The sequence below is a fragment of the Eucalyptus grandis genome, chromosome 1 (assembly GCF_016545825.1).
Source record: "Eucalyptus grandis isolate ANBG69807.140 chromosome 1, ASM1654582v1, whole genome shotgun sequence".
Taxonomy (NCBI): Eukaryota; Viridiplantae; Streptophyta; class Magnoliopsida; order Myrtales; family Myrtaceae; genus Eucalyptus; species Eucalyptus grandis.
Genome location: NC_052612.1, coordinates 26984269 through 26997604, shown reverse-complemented (window position 1 = coordinate 26997604; position 13336 = coordinate 26984269). Strand labels below are relative to the sequence as shown.

General features: G+C 37.8%; 1 protein-coding gene and 1 pseudogene across 1 annotated transcript; both read right to left on the bottom strand.

Moving 5' to 3' along the window:
• Positions 1–2619: 2619 nt before the first annotated feature.
• Positions 2620–9622, bottom strand: LOC104454984 (annotated as a pseudogene).
• A 2466-nt stretch (positions 9623–12088) lies between these two features.
• On the bottom strand, positions 12089–13331 carry LOC104454993 (APETALA2-like protein 1). The gene is made up of 4 exons (XM_039318096.1): positions 13214–13331; positions 12974–13092; positions 12687–12803; positions 12089–12527 (listed from the first exon to the last, which is right to left on the bottom strand). The coding sequence occupies exons 1-4, from the start codon at positions 13329–13331 to the stop codon at positions 12351–12353; spliced, it is 531 nt and encodes a 176-aa protein (XP_039174030.1). The 3' UTR covers positions 12089–12350.
• Positions 13332–13336: the final 5 nt, after the last annotated feature.

Genomic DNA, 13336 nt, shown 5'->3' with positions numbered 1-13336 from the left:
GATTACATCTCCCCAACTACCAACTACCCGCATTTATTACATAGTAATATATTGCCCGTCTCTAGGAGTATTCTAGAAGACTCGAGAAAACCCTAGTAGTCGGGGATACAAGTCGAGAGTCACTTGATCCATAGTCGTGTCACGGTCATCCCATAGGAACCTCTTGGATCGCCGTTCTTTCGGGCCGTGATATTCTCCCCCACCTAATCAGGCGACGCCCTCGTTGTGTCTTTGGCATGAAAGGCTTCAATCTCCTTCTTGAATTGCCAAATACTTTCCGCGAGTTCCCAACTTGCTTCACTCTTCGAAAGACCCTTTCATCAGATCAAATATTCTCGCTTGGGCGTGCAATACCGCTTACGTATGACTCGATCTGCCATGATACTCTTGACTTCTCAATCATACAAGATTTTTGCCTCGAGTGGTGCCTGTTGCGATTCCCTTCGATCCGGATCTTCCTCATCTACCTGGAAAGGTTTAATAAGTATACTCACATGGAAAACCGGATGTACCTTAAGCTGGTAACTTCAGCTTGTATGCAACCTTCTTGACCCGTTGTAACACACGAAATGGCCCCTCGTAGCGACGGATCAACCCCTTGTGCATGTCCTTGTATTAGAAGCACCATGTGCAGCTTGGTCAACACTTGGTCTCCGACCTGGAACTCCACATGTCGTCGCTTCTTGTCGGTCCACTTCTTCATGCGCCTGGAGGCCTTGTGTGTAGACACGCTCTTGCTAAGTCGACTTGCTCTTGCCAATCCTTGGCGAACTTGTAAGCGGGCGGACTACTCCCCCGATAACCTGATGCAATTGCACTTGGGGTGTTTGGTTGTTGCCCAGTCGCAATCTCGAACGGAATCTAGCCAGTTGACTCGCTCTGCTGCAGATTGTTAGAGAACTGGACAACATCAATCAACTTCGCCCAATTCACTTGCGTTGTACTCATGTAGTGTTGGAGATAAATTTCCAAGAGTGCATTGACCCGCTCCGTTTGACTGTCACTCTTTATTCATAAATTAATCATGATTTAATTTAAAAACCCACAACATTGTTACATCACATGAGTTTATGATTATTCTCAAGTTTCCATTAGCACTAAAATGTACGTTGAGCTACAGGATCCATTACGTAAAAGACACTTTTACGATAAATTGATTTTATACCCAAGAGTTCAATCACCTAGAGTATTTCGACCAAAAAAAAAAATCACCAAGCTTAACATCATATCTAAATCAATTTTATAAAATTCAAGCTTAACAAAAATTACGAAATTAATTCCATAATTTCTCAATTCAAAATTTCACTCTTTATGTTAATTTTCTCTTAATCTAGCTCTACTAGTCAAAATAATTAGCTCAGGCGATTTATTTTCTATTTGATCCATATAACTTTCTTATTAACACTATATACATATCCCGGATTTTTATATTATTACAAAAACAACCACCTTTTCAAAATACTCTTCAATTAAGTCCAAACTTTGACTAGTCGGATAAATTTTTTAGATTTAGAAATTTAATTGCATAGTTACCTAAGAGCCTACCACGATAAGCATCCTTAACTTGTATACAGTCCCCAAAACTTTCTGTTTTAGAATATGAGACCTTTAACTTTTTGAAATTACAAAATAGCCCCCATTCTACAATACTTAGATTATTTTGCTCGATTTATTTCCTTTATTAATTTATCTTAATCATTAACTAATAATCATTTTAATAATAAAAACCACTGTTGACAAAAGATAATAATTAAAATGCTGAGATATGAGTCTAACTTTACCAGAGAGTCACCCACTTCATGAACATTTAAATGGGTCAATGTTCCGTGCAATACAGTTGTTACACAACCCACTTCAACAATATTGACAGCGTAATTATAGTTTGAAAATGAATAAATATTTTAAATTAATGATAACGGACAGAGGTTGTATAAAAATAAAATTACATGAAGCTTAAATAATACAAGCTAAGCTTGTGTATTCAAAATAAACCCTTCTCCTTCAATTGAAGTCCAGTGATCTTCCACCACATTCTTACAAGAATCTCTTTCAGAATCAAACGAAGACAATTTAAGCACCTCTTCTCGCAATTGATCATCAAGAACGTGCAAGAAATTCAAACATGATTCCTCCCATACTATGGAAGCAATCTATCTAAAATTGGAGACAAATTTTCCAATTACACCAGATTTTTGTGGAAAATACAATCACAACGATGCAAGTTAATCATACTTAGTCCACCTTAATCCTACTTCTAAATTAGAAGAGGGAAGCACAAAAATTTTCTTTGTTTCCTTAAACTGGGAAGAAATGAAAATCAGAGTAATAAAAAGTTATTATTTTCTTTTTTTTTCATCTATAAATTGTTCCTACTTATTGTATGCATACATACTGACGGGATGGAAGCCCCATAAATGATCATGCCATTTAATAAGAAATTCACAATAGAGGAGTGGAGCTGAAAATTGAAAGGTGTACCTAATGGAATGAAACAAGTTAAACAAGTTAAACATCCTAGCCAAAGAGGTTAAAATAGCCAAAGAGGTTAAAGAAACATGAAACATGTAAAACCCCTTGTACCCACTTAAAAGAAAACCTGAATGTCCTAAAAAGCATCCTCTAAAAGGAAACCAAAGAAATAAAATCTATGGAGAAAGAAACATTCTGGTGGCACCCGGTCAGTCCGAATGTGTTCTCCGAAACATCAAGTGTACAGCTTTCTTGTCCAAGACATTGCTGCAAAAGACCGGTTTAGCTTAATTAGTGTATCTCAGAATTTAATAATAGTAATTAGGGAAAGCGTATTTTGATTTGTTTATTACCTTTTGGATAACTGAGAGCGTGTTGGGAGCTTTGCAGCTACCCCTCGCGTAAGACCCATAGACGCCAATTGGCTCGCTGAAGCTGGTGAACTTGATTTCCGACATGACGCGCCCATCCTGGCACGACAGCTCCAGCTTCATCTTCTCGTCGGTGGTGGCACAGATCGTCCCGGCCGTGATGGTCTGGAACCTCACGTGGAGCGGGGTGCCACCAAACTCCTCAAAGAGTACCAGCTTGTTGCCGTCATCTTGAAGGAAGAAGCACGGGATGTGATACCTAACCCAAGAACAGAAAAACCGCAGTCATAACCTTGACAAAACCCTAAAAACAACATGGATGGATGTCTACTGTTTGTTTACCATCTTTGGCTAGGTTTTCCGCAGTTGGTCAAACACTTGTCGGACTTATAAGCTCCGAAGTAATCGTAGGTGGCGATGCAGCCATCCTCGCTAGCAACGTAGCTCGGCCAAAACCTGCCGATGTTGTGGCCATTGACCCAAGCAGTGCCTTTGCCAAGCCCTTGCAAGTCCACCACCACGGGTCGCTACCCAAAGGAGCCTTGAAGGTCGTCTGTCGAGATTCCAAGGCAAAAAATTTACAATTAATCAGCATATTTAAGCAGATAAATCAAAGGATTTGGATAAAAAAACAATTGCTTTCTTTTTACCTTGTACCATACGAACAAAATCTGTTCGAGGGGAGATTGTGAGATCTCCATCCATGCTGGTGGCGAGCGTCGTCCAGCTGCAGCCCCTTCTTCTCCATGCCGTTCAAGCCCACCTTGTACGTCCACGAGTTGGTCGACAGGTCCACGGTCACCTCGTCGCTTTGCCTATCAGCTTCAGCGGACCGTGAATCCCAACATTAACCGAAGTTGGCCCCTAGTTCTGCTCAGGATATCATCACAAGCAGCCACATTAATGGGAAAAGAAACAAGAAAGCGAACTTCAATTTTTTTGGAAGGAGGTCGCAACACGAATTTTCATACTTGCAAACCGACGGTGACACTGAGGAGAGAGATCCAGTTAGTTTTGCCGTGCTTCAGCTTGATGTCTTTCTCCATGATGAATTCCAAATGATCGCTCGTGCCCCATTGAGACCCTTGAGCCAGATAAAATTGAATTCCAACGTTAAAAAGTAATAAGAAGCATGCGTACGATATCGATTGCTGTATTTTACATCGATCAACCTAATTAAATGGAGATTATATAGATGAGAGCTCGACTCACCAACGTGCTTCCCATTGACAAAAGCATGAACGATGTGCCCGTTGGTGTGGATGTGTAAGGTGATCACCTTGCCGGCAAGGCTATCTTTCTTGCTCAAATCGAGACTGTATAAGCATTCATGGAGAGTCACTAATTTGCTGTGCAGATTCATATCAAAAGGCTATCGAAACACCATACGATACACGAGAACCGTCATTGCATTTACCTAGTTAGATACCACAACTAGTCGCTAGTGTCATTAGTGACGGTTTTTTGATCCAAAAGCTCATTTGCGGTCATCACGCTCCCCTTAGCAACACCGTGATGCAAGCTCTCGAGATGCTCCGGCCTCCAATCCCATTTCAGTTCGTAGGGTTCCGTCTGATCGTCGGCTTCGTTTGGTAGCTTCACCATTACTGTCTGTTGGCTGTTAATCTACACAATATTTAGGATTTCATTAACACTAAGATCGTACTAACTTAAGCAGAATAATAAATTGGAAATTAGAAATAAGAGTCTTGTTTCACCTTAGCGGTATTGTAGACCTCGGTGTAGCAGTCGGGGAGGATGCTGACAGACCACGCCGGGACCGTGTGACTACTCCCCATGAGATTGACGGTGAAGTCCTGGTTCTGGTTCGCGTTGCCCAGGAAACAACTTTGCTTCGCCTTATACATGTACACGGTGCCCTGATAGCCGAGAATGTATATGTAATTATTATCGGCAACGTCGATGAGATTATGCTCGATCAATTCCAAATCTCAATTAATTAACCAGTTACTCACAGACATCATGTTCCCGTAATCCACATCCCTCTTCACTCCATGCGTAAGGATCTCCTCCATGGACATGATCAGTTCGTGGAGCCGTTTCAGATGTCCCCATTTCGTTTGATTCAAGTTACCTATCAAAGGCGATGAGTGGTAGCAAAAAGATGAACAAAAATTGACCAAAGATTGCTATTTTTATTTATAGCAATTTGAAAATTGAAATTAAAAAAAATAGATAAAAACCATATTCATCAAGTGGTGCATCATAGTCATATGATGTCGTGATATAGGGACCACCGGCTGTTCTATCAAAGTTCGTTCCGCCATGGTACTACAGAGGGAACATGTAAATAGATTGAAATAAAATAAGTGTAACATGTATAGTGATAGATTAATGTGTAATTACCATATAATAGTTCTGAAGAGATCCGCCATATTGGAAAAATCTTGCTACAGCAAAAGCAAGATCCTCGGCAGTCCTATGTGGATCCTTCATGCCCCAATCCTTGAACCTAATTAATTTTCAAATTTAACATGAATTAAAATTTATATTTTGAGCATATAAAATTTGGAAGAAAAAAAAGAAATTTTCCTTACCATCCAGACCAGTTCTCAGTCCACCATTTAGGGCTCTTTGGATTGTTAGGAGAAAATTGGTCACAATAATATCCATTGCATGTATTCATCTACACGAATAAATGAAAAACACTTACTTTAACTGAAAAATCGATCTTTCTCTTTGGGAAATGCACATCACATTGATAATCGATTATAATTTATCGTACCATTGGCGAAGGAGCATCGCTTTGTTGACACATAATCCATGGAACTTGGACACCATAACTTTAGGCCAATTGTGCGCACCAATTGACGTATGACTTCCCATTGTTCCCATAAGCCCATTCCACATTTTCGTACTCGTTCTCAATCTTGATCAAATCACAAAATAAATGTCGAATCATTAAGTCAAAATAAATCTTTCTCAGTGCGTTTAACTAGAAAGATTGCCATAGCCACTTTGATACTATGCATTGAAACAAAATTTAAATTGTCAGATATTTAATTTTAAAAATTTTATATTCAAAGTTTTTTAAAGTGTGCTATTTTTGCTAGTTTTGAAAGAGAAAACAAGAGAACATACCTATAATAAGAGCTTATTCAAACTTTAAAGTACATATTAAACGTAACAAAAGCCAAAATATTAATTAACACGTAATCGATTTAATTATTGCTGAACAAGTTAGAAGCTAGACAATAATTAAACCACTTCGATAAAAGCCAATTTTTTTTTTTTTTTAGAAAGTGCGAAATTGATTTACATACCCGAGCAACGATTATTGGGCCACCCTTGGATAGCAAAAAGACCATGCTTTTGCATCATGTCTACTATCAATGTGACAAACGTTTTCATCTCGTTCTGTTACAATAAAAAAAATAAAAAATCCATCACAAATTCAAACTAGAGATGTTGAAATTAAAAAATTAAAGCTACAAATTGCATAAAAATAATATTACCTGATAAACGGTGTTGTTTGTTCTCAACTCTACACCGGGCAAGTTGTGCAGCCATACGGGAAACCCTCTGAATATAAAATCATAAGGGAAAAAAATAATAAAATGCTCACCAAAGGAAAAATAAGGCAACGCGAATTCATAAAAATTAATGAAGAATTCGAAAAATTATAACATAATTACCCATAATTCCACTCCGCACAGACGTATGGGCCAATCCGAAGAATGGCATGGAGCCCCGCGTCTTGTATGGTTTTGATAAACCGGACTAGATCTTTATTTCCTTCGAAGTCATACTAAACAAATAAAACACCCCAACATAAAACCAGATTTAAATTTGCAATCTAGAGCAACATTTACAAAAAATAATGAGTAAATTAGTAGGACATAATAAAATATTTTGAAAAATTGTTCAAATACCTGACGGTATAATGGTTCATGGGCATTCCAAAAAACGTAAGTCTCAATGGCATTGAGGCCACCCTCTTTTGCTTTTTTTTAATGAAGATCACCCCACATCTGACAAAATAAAACATTGCAAAAATTCATGACTCCGTTCCAATTCGATTTAGCAAACTAACACAAACATCTCGAAAAATACCTCAGGAGTGCTACGAGGGTAATGAATAGAACCGGAGATGATTATCCTGCTTTGACCGTTGAGTTTGATCCCCCTTTCATCGTACGAGACGTCAAGAGGGACCGCGGAGGCGACAAGGAGAAAGCTCACGACACTGAGAACAGCAGCAAAACACGGACCGAAGATCGCCATGTCCGACCAACAAGCACAGTTCGTCCCTTAGACTCTAACTCACGAAAAATTGCAATCTCTATTGCAAAATTCGCAACACCGATGCTATATATAAGCTCACAATAGATAAGCGCCCTTCAAGAAGAGGGAAAGGGGTGAGGCTTATCCGAGGGGTTTGGATTAGGAAGGAAACCGAACCTATCTAATTAAAGAGAGTTCATCGAACGAATGCTAAGTTTAGGTTACCAAGGTGTTATACATGAACGTGAACTTTATCCTCCGTCGTAAGTAATTAAGTTAATGACTTGTGTCTAATGTCAAGTTTAGCTTATTAAACAGAATCTCAAGCTTAATTCAAGAGATAAAGTTCAAGAATAAGAAGATAACACTCACTTAGTTTGAATTGGATCAACCCCCACGCGAGTAAAAAATAGAGTTTTTTATTTATGCGTTTCGCATTTTTTAAGTTACAAAAGGGGGTCTTTTAAGTTTAATTCTCTCCGGGCCTGGATTTGCAATATTTTTACCCATGTCTTAATTTCTATCGTAAGAGCATTGTCTCTTTTTTTATTTTTGTGACAGCTATTTGAGTTGTAACTATTTTTTTTTTGGGAAAGATGCCGCGATGGATAAGGAGGACCATGAATTATGCAAGTTTGAAATCGGATAGTTTGTTGTCGTGAGGCGCAATATCCACTTTCTCTTATTTTCTACCAAAAAAGAAAATTGATTCAGCCTATTTCATTGTGATTTAATTAGCTACATTTTCACCTTCGCAAGTATACAGAGGATAAGGCAACGTATTTTCTAAAATTCAGCAAAAAAAAAAAAAAAAAAAAAAAAAAAAAGTCAAATACCTCAATTGAACAAATTACAAACATGTCTTGGTCTGATGATAGGAATTAACTTGACTCTGTCATAGTTTTATTCAATCAATGTTTTTTGGTCTGAAAATATTGATATGTTAACTACGGCATATACCATTCAGGCAAATCCGTTTACTTTGAAAATAAATTTCGGGTACATACAAGTTTACAAGTTTTTTCATCTATCTCGTAATCCGAATAAAACGAAAATTAAATAATATATGAGAATGCGTAAAGAAGATACTGTAATTTTTATCCACATTTTAAAATTTTATTTCAATAAGAAAGTAAAACTTAGAGGAAGATAAATCAATACGCCAATGATTATTGGTCGAACGTGGGTCGGGCGCAACAGTGACAAAAGCATAATGAAGTGACACTTGGCGAGTATAAGAGTGAGCATTCTCTCAATTTTGCCTTCAACTATATGTAATAAAATTAAAGACATGAAAGCAAAAGAGAAAACTATCCAATCCTTGGACATAAATATTTCACAGGTGTGCCTGTTGGAAACAATCTAGTATTCTGTTTGGTAGATTTCATATTGAAGTTTGTTATTGGGCAATGAAAATATTTTGGACATTAACAAGAACTAATAATTAAAGTGGGGAGGTGGCGGCGAGGGATGTGCAAGCCCTCATCCCTTTTCTTATTCCTTTTTTTCTCTAAAAAAATAGTTTTAAATTTAATTTAATTCATGTTCATATTAAAATTAAAATCTGAGATAAAATGATGTCTTTTTCGACTTATCTTTGCCACGTTAGCATACAAAACAACGTTGTTTTACACTTGTCTCATCGAAAAAACGCCACGTCATCATTTTGGCAAGAATTTCTTGCTATTGATACTTAATTGATCTATTTTGCTTTGATTTTGGCACTTAAGTATACATTTATGAATTTTTGGCACTTAAGTATCCCATCATGCTAAGTTTTGGTACTTGGGGTATTTGGGACTCTATACTCATACAAGGGAGTTCACTCGTTGACAAATAGGTCAAGCAAACTTCATCACATGACATCATCCACATGCAAATCATTCTAACATAACAATTACCATATATATTTTAATAACCGCATGTACAACTAACATCATAATGATCTCCTAGCATTTTCCATATAAAAAAATAGAATTCGAATATCAATTTATCATCATCTACAAACCCACAAACTCTTATTCATAAAACACTCATCATTCAATACATAGCGTCATCTCATTACTATGCAGAATCGCCGTGACTCCTTGCCGGAGATGGTGCTTGAATTCGTCGGATTAGAGATACTGAGAAAAAAGATGTGTTTTTTGTGAGAGGAGTCGTGCGTGTGAGAGAAGGAGAAGGAAAAGGAGAGCATAGGGTTTTTTTTTAATAATAGATCAACAAGAGAAATCCTATCCGGGTCTATCTCACCCCTCCTCCTCGGATTTTTTTATCTGGGCTATATCTCCTTTATATCTGACCTTATCCCATCCTAGCCGGCTACCAAACACCGGATATGATAAAACATATCCTATCTAAGCTTTTATCTGATCGACCAAATGCAACCTTATAGATGGAGGCATCATATGGATATAAAGAACATTTAAAATATATTATCAAGTGATGTAGGACAATACTTCACCACAAACATGCAAAGCATAAATTGAATCATGCATCGCTTTGCCCTGCCAGTATAGATAAACAAGCACGGGCATTCGCTATTCGAAACGAGTAGATATGCAATGGTAATTGGCTTCAATTACATGTAATCTCAATTATTAATTGGACAGTTACATGCGTAAGCCTAATCTAGAGTATGAAGTTGGTCATTAAAATCATCGATTAGGACCTAACTGGCGCTTAATCTCAAGTTCCAGCAAGCATAAAAACATGTCAAAACACCATTTTGGATTTGAGTTTTAATGAAATAGAAGTGGGCTCTTGAAATTGTCACTTGAGCTAAACCAAATGCAATCCAAGAGTCATTCAAACCGATGTTGGAGATTTATGCTCATTGGAGTGGGAAAAAAACAAAACGAAGTAGAGATCAATAGAAGCTCGAATGAATTGAAATCAATTCTAGGGATCAATTGAGTAGGTATGGCGGCGAGTGGGAGATGAGTTGAGTTGGTGGCAAAGCGATCGCTCAAAGACGTGTCGTGACGAGGGATTTTCAAAGTACAGTCGTAGTGTAGTGAGCGGAGTATCCGGTTTGGAGCTCGGGGAACTTGGGCAACAACTACATTATTATACCGAGCTAAATGACGTGAAGATTGCAATCAATGACTGGCGATGTAGAAATCAACGTTGAAGGTGAAGAACATTGCATGACGTAGCAAATCATCTTTCCTTGAAAGATTTCGAGAAGGTTAATAAAGTCTCATTCGTATGATCTAAATCCATCTTTAAGGTTGGAATGTCACCCTCAAACAAAAAAGTACCTAATTTCTATATGCAGAAAAATGCAATGGACCAAAAAAAAAAAAAAAAAGCAATGCAAAAGTAAGTAGCGTCGGTGTTTTTTGTGATCCTTACTTAAATGCAATTTTGAGCGTGAAAAATTTACGTGTAAAAAATGACCGATAGTGCAGGAAAGCAGCATCTCGGAGGCATCTTTCGTTTGACTCCGCGACACTCCCTTAGGATCCAGAATTTCTTCACTTCAATCAATCAGTACCAACGAAAGGGGACTCCAGGCTTTTCTCGCGATTTGATTGGTCTCCCCCTTATTTATTTCGATTTATTCCTGTTTTTTTATGCCTCCCTGAAGGAGGCGGTGCTGGCATGCTGCTGCTGCTGTACCAGCCTATACGGCAAAAGCCGAGGAGCGCGGAATTTCCTTACCGAGGAGGAGGGGGAGAATAATGATGGCCCCGATATAGGGATGGACACGTGGCGTTCTGCGACAGGTGAAAGCACAATGACATTTTGTCGCCATTCAACCGCGCTCTCGCTCCACCGTCGTCGTATTCATATGCTATAGCTTGAACCCCCCAAAGAAAAACATGCCGATACTTCCTCTTTTCCTTTTTTTCCCCGGCAGTGATCAATTTTCATTTTTCTTTGCATAACAAAATCATCTTTTTTTTGTTGAAAAATTACGTAAAATTCCATCGAACTTTGAAGACAATATGCGTTTGCATTTAAATTTTCAACAATTTATATCATCTCTCTAGATTTCGATTTTGTTATGGCTATTATCCTTTTGTTATATTTGCATTAGCATATGCAATATACACGATTTTCAAATGATAAAAAGTATATTCTCATCTCTTTGTTTGAAATGATATGTCTTTTGCCCTTTACTTCTATTTAAAAAATTAATAAAACAAAGAAAAATTAATTAACTAAAATATTGATTTCAGAAAAATAATTGTTGATACTAACATAAAGAGTATTAAGTTTAAATTTTGATGAACAATTAATTAAAAATAAGAAGATATTTTAAGGAAAGGTACACAATTAAGTGAAATGGGAAAAATGCCTTAAAAAAGGTTAATTTTTAGAAAATATTACATACTCATTATGTATTTTTAAATGATTAATTAATGCAAAAAATAATTGCTCAACAAGAAATTTTTTAGAATACCACATTGGCAAGTTCAAGCCCTATTGGTACACGTGTACTAATCAGGGAAGAGGAGTTTCAGATGTCTTTATGAATTTGTTTCTTTTTTCATTTTGGGGGTTGCTATTTTTTTACTTAGCCAAATATTGTCCAAATTATTAGGTAAAGCCTCTCTTAATTATCATTTAGAGAATGACTTCCAAGACATTACAAAGAAACGAAGATGTACCCTATTCAAATTGCTAACGGTTTATATTGTAATTGAAATTGCTTAGATTTGTTACACAGCCATTATGTGAGTGCTATGCTTGTAACAATTTCTAATTTATCATGTCGCATTTATCAGATTATTTCCCATCTAATCGACATATTTCGACAAATTCACCGAATTAAAACTACTAATCAATTCCTTTTTTCCGTCCATAAACTGAAGAGTAGGTTCTTTATTGATATCCATTAATCGGATGGTAATGGAAAGAGAGCACGAAACTGCACCTAGATCATCTAAACTTTGCAGGGCCCTCGAGTAGAGAAATCCTGAGCATCCAAGAAAAATATGTACCTGGAGGCTGGAGCCAAGGACCTGAACTAGATTCACATATGAAGGAGGCAAAGGAAAAAGGGAAATCCAAAACTCATTACTATTCGCAACAGAGACGAAATCGTGTGATTGGCTTTACTAGAAGAAATGTGTTTGTCACGGAATATTGGCATTTCGGCTCGAGAACTTTCGGCACTGGACTGCTGGTGGTAGTGCATGGAAGATCGATATTCCTCCCACAGTAGGAAAGACCACTTCGGAGTCGTGCCTGAATAATCAGTGAAACACTTGTCGCAGGATGGTAATTGGCGAAGAAAAACTAAGTGGCTATCGACTAAAGGTATTGGTGATATGCAGCAGCTGATGGAGAAGCAGCGACTGAAGAAGAGAATCCTGATGATGCTGCAGTAGAGAAGAACGGCGCTGGAGTTGTTCCACCATGAGGGCCTCCAAATTGAGATGCCCAGTTTGACAAGGGATCAACTTCCGCTCGCTTCTCTAATGCTGTTCCCTGCAAAATCAGTGAATGGTAGATAATGGGCAGGAAATGCAGGTGATTTGCAAGTAGTATGACTGTCAGAAATCTGCACTTGACAGGAAGAAAATTGGAAGGCTAAAGCTATTTTGAACCAGGCAATGTATGGACACCCATGCTTCAGCCAATTATTACCTTGTGCATGGGAAAGAAAATCGAATTTTGACCACTTAAACAGGAGAGATGCTCGGATACAATAGCTGGGTGGTGGAGCTCTTGAGCCCCTGATATGGCTGAATAAGAGTTCTCAATCTGTTTCCGGATGAATACAAGAAACCTTATATTAGCAGCAATTAGATTTCCAAATCTTCTCTCTGATGACAATTAGACACCAAATACAGATGTAGACACAGCTATCTAGTCCAAAATGAAAATTTAAGCTAAAACAAAGATGATGCTCAATAGCAGGATATGAACATTACCCTAGGTATTGGGTGACAATGCATGTCATTCCATTGAAGTGGAAAACGAGGACCACCGGTACTATCAAGCTTTTCAGGAGGGGCAATCCCCAAGTTCAAGTCGAGGCTATGATTCCCATCTGTATCCAGAAGCTCTAATATAAGCACATGCTGGAATGGTTTTTCCCCAACCAATAAGCACACGCAAGTACTAAAAAGTTAGCATTTTGACATAGTTTCTAGCCCCTTTCCCAGCCTCACCTATTTCTTCTTCTTCTTCTTCATATTTGCTTGGCTCAAAGTTGGTGACGGCTTCCCTTCCATTACATTTTATTGCAGCCTTATCATATGCCCTGGTTTTTAAAGAAGAATAACACATTATTC

What these genes read in the sequence shown, in the direction of transcription:
- LOC104454993 (XM_039318096.1), bottom strand. Translation starts at nt 13,331, where the DNA reads ATGTGTTATTCTTCTTTAAAAACCAGGGCATATGATAAGGCTGCAATA. An exon ending in AGAAGAAGAAGAAGAAATAG is followed by an intron (nt 13,093 to 13,213) that starts GTGAGGCTGGGA and finishes TTCTGGATACAG; the next exon opens with ATGGGAATCATAGCCTCGAC. An exon ending in ATTGTCACCCAATACCTAGG is followed by an intron (nt 12,804 to 12,973) that starts GTAATGTTCATA and finishes ATCCGGAAACAG; the next exon opens with ATTGAGAACTCTTATTCAGC.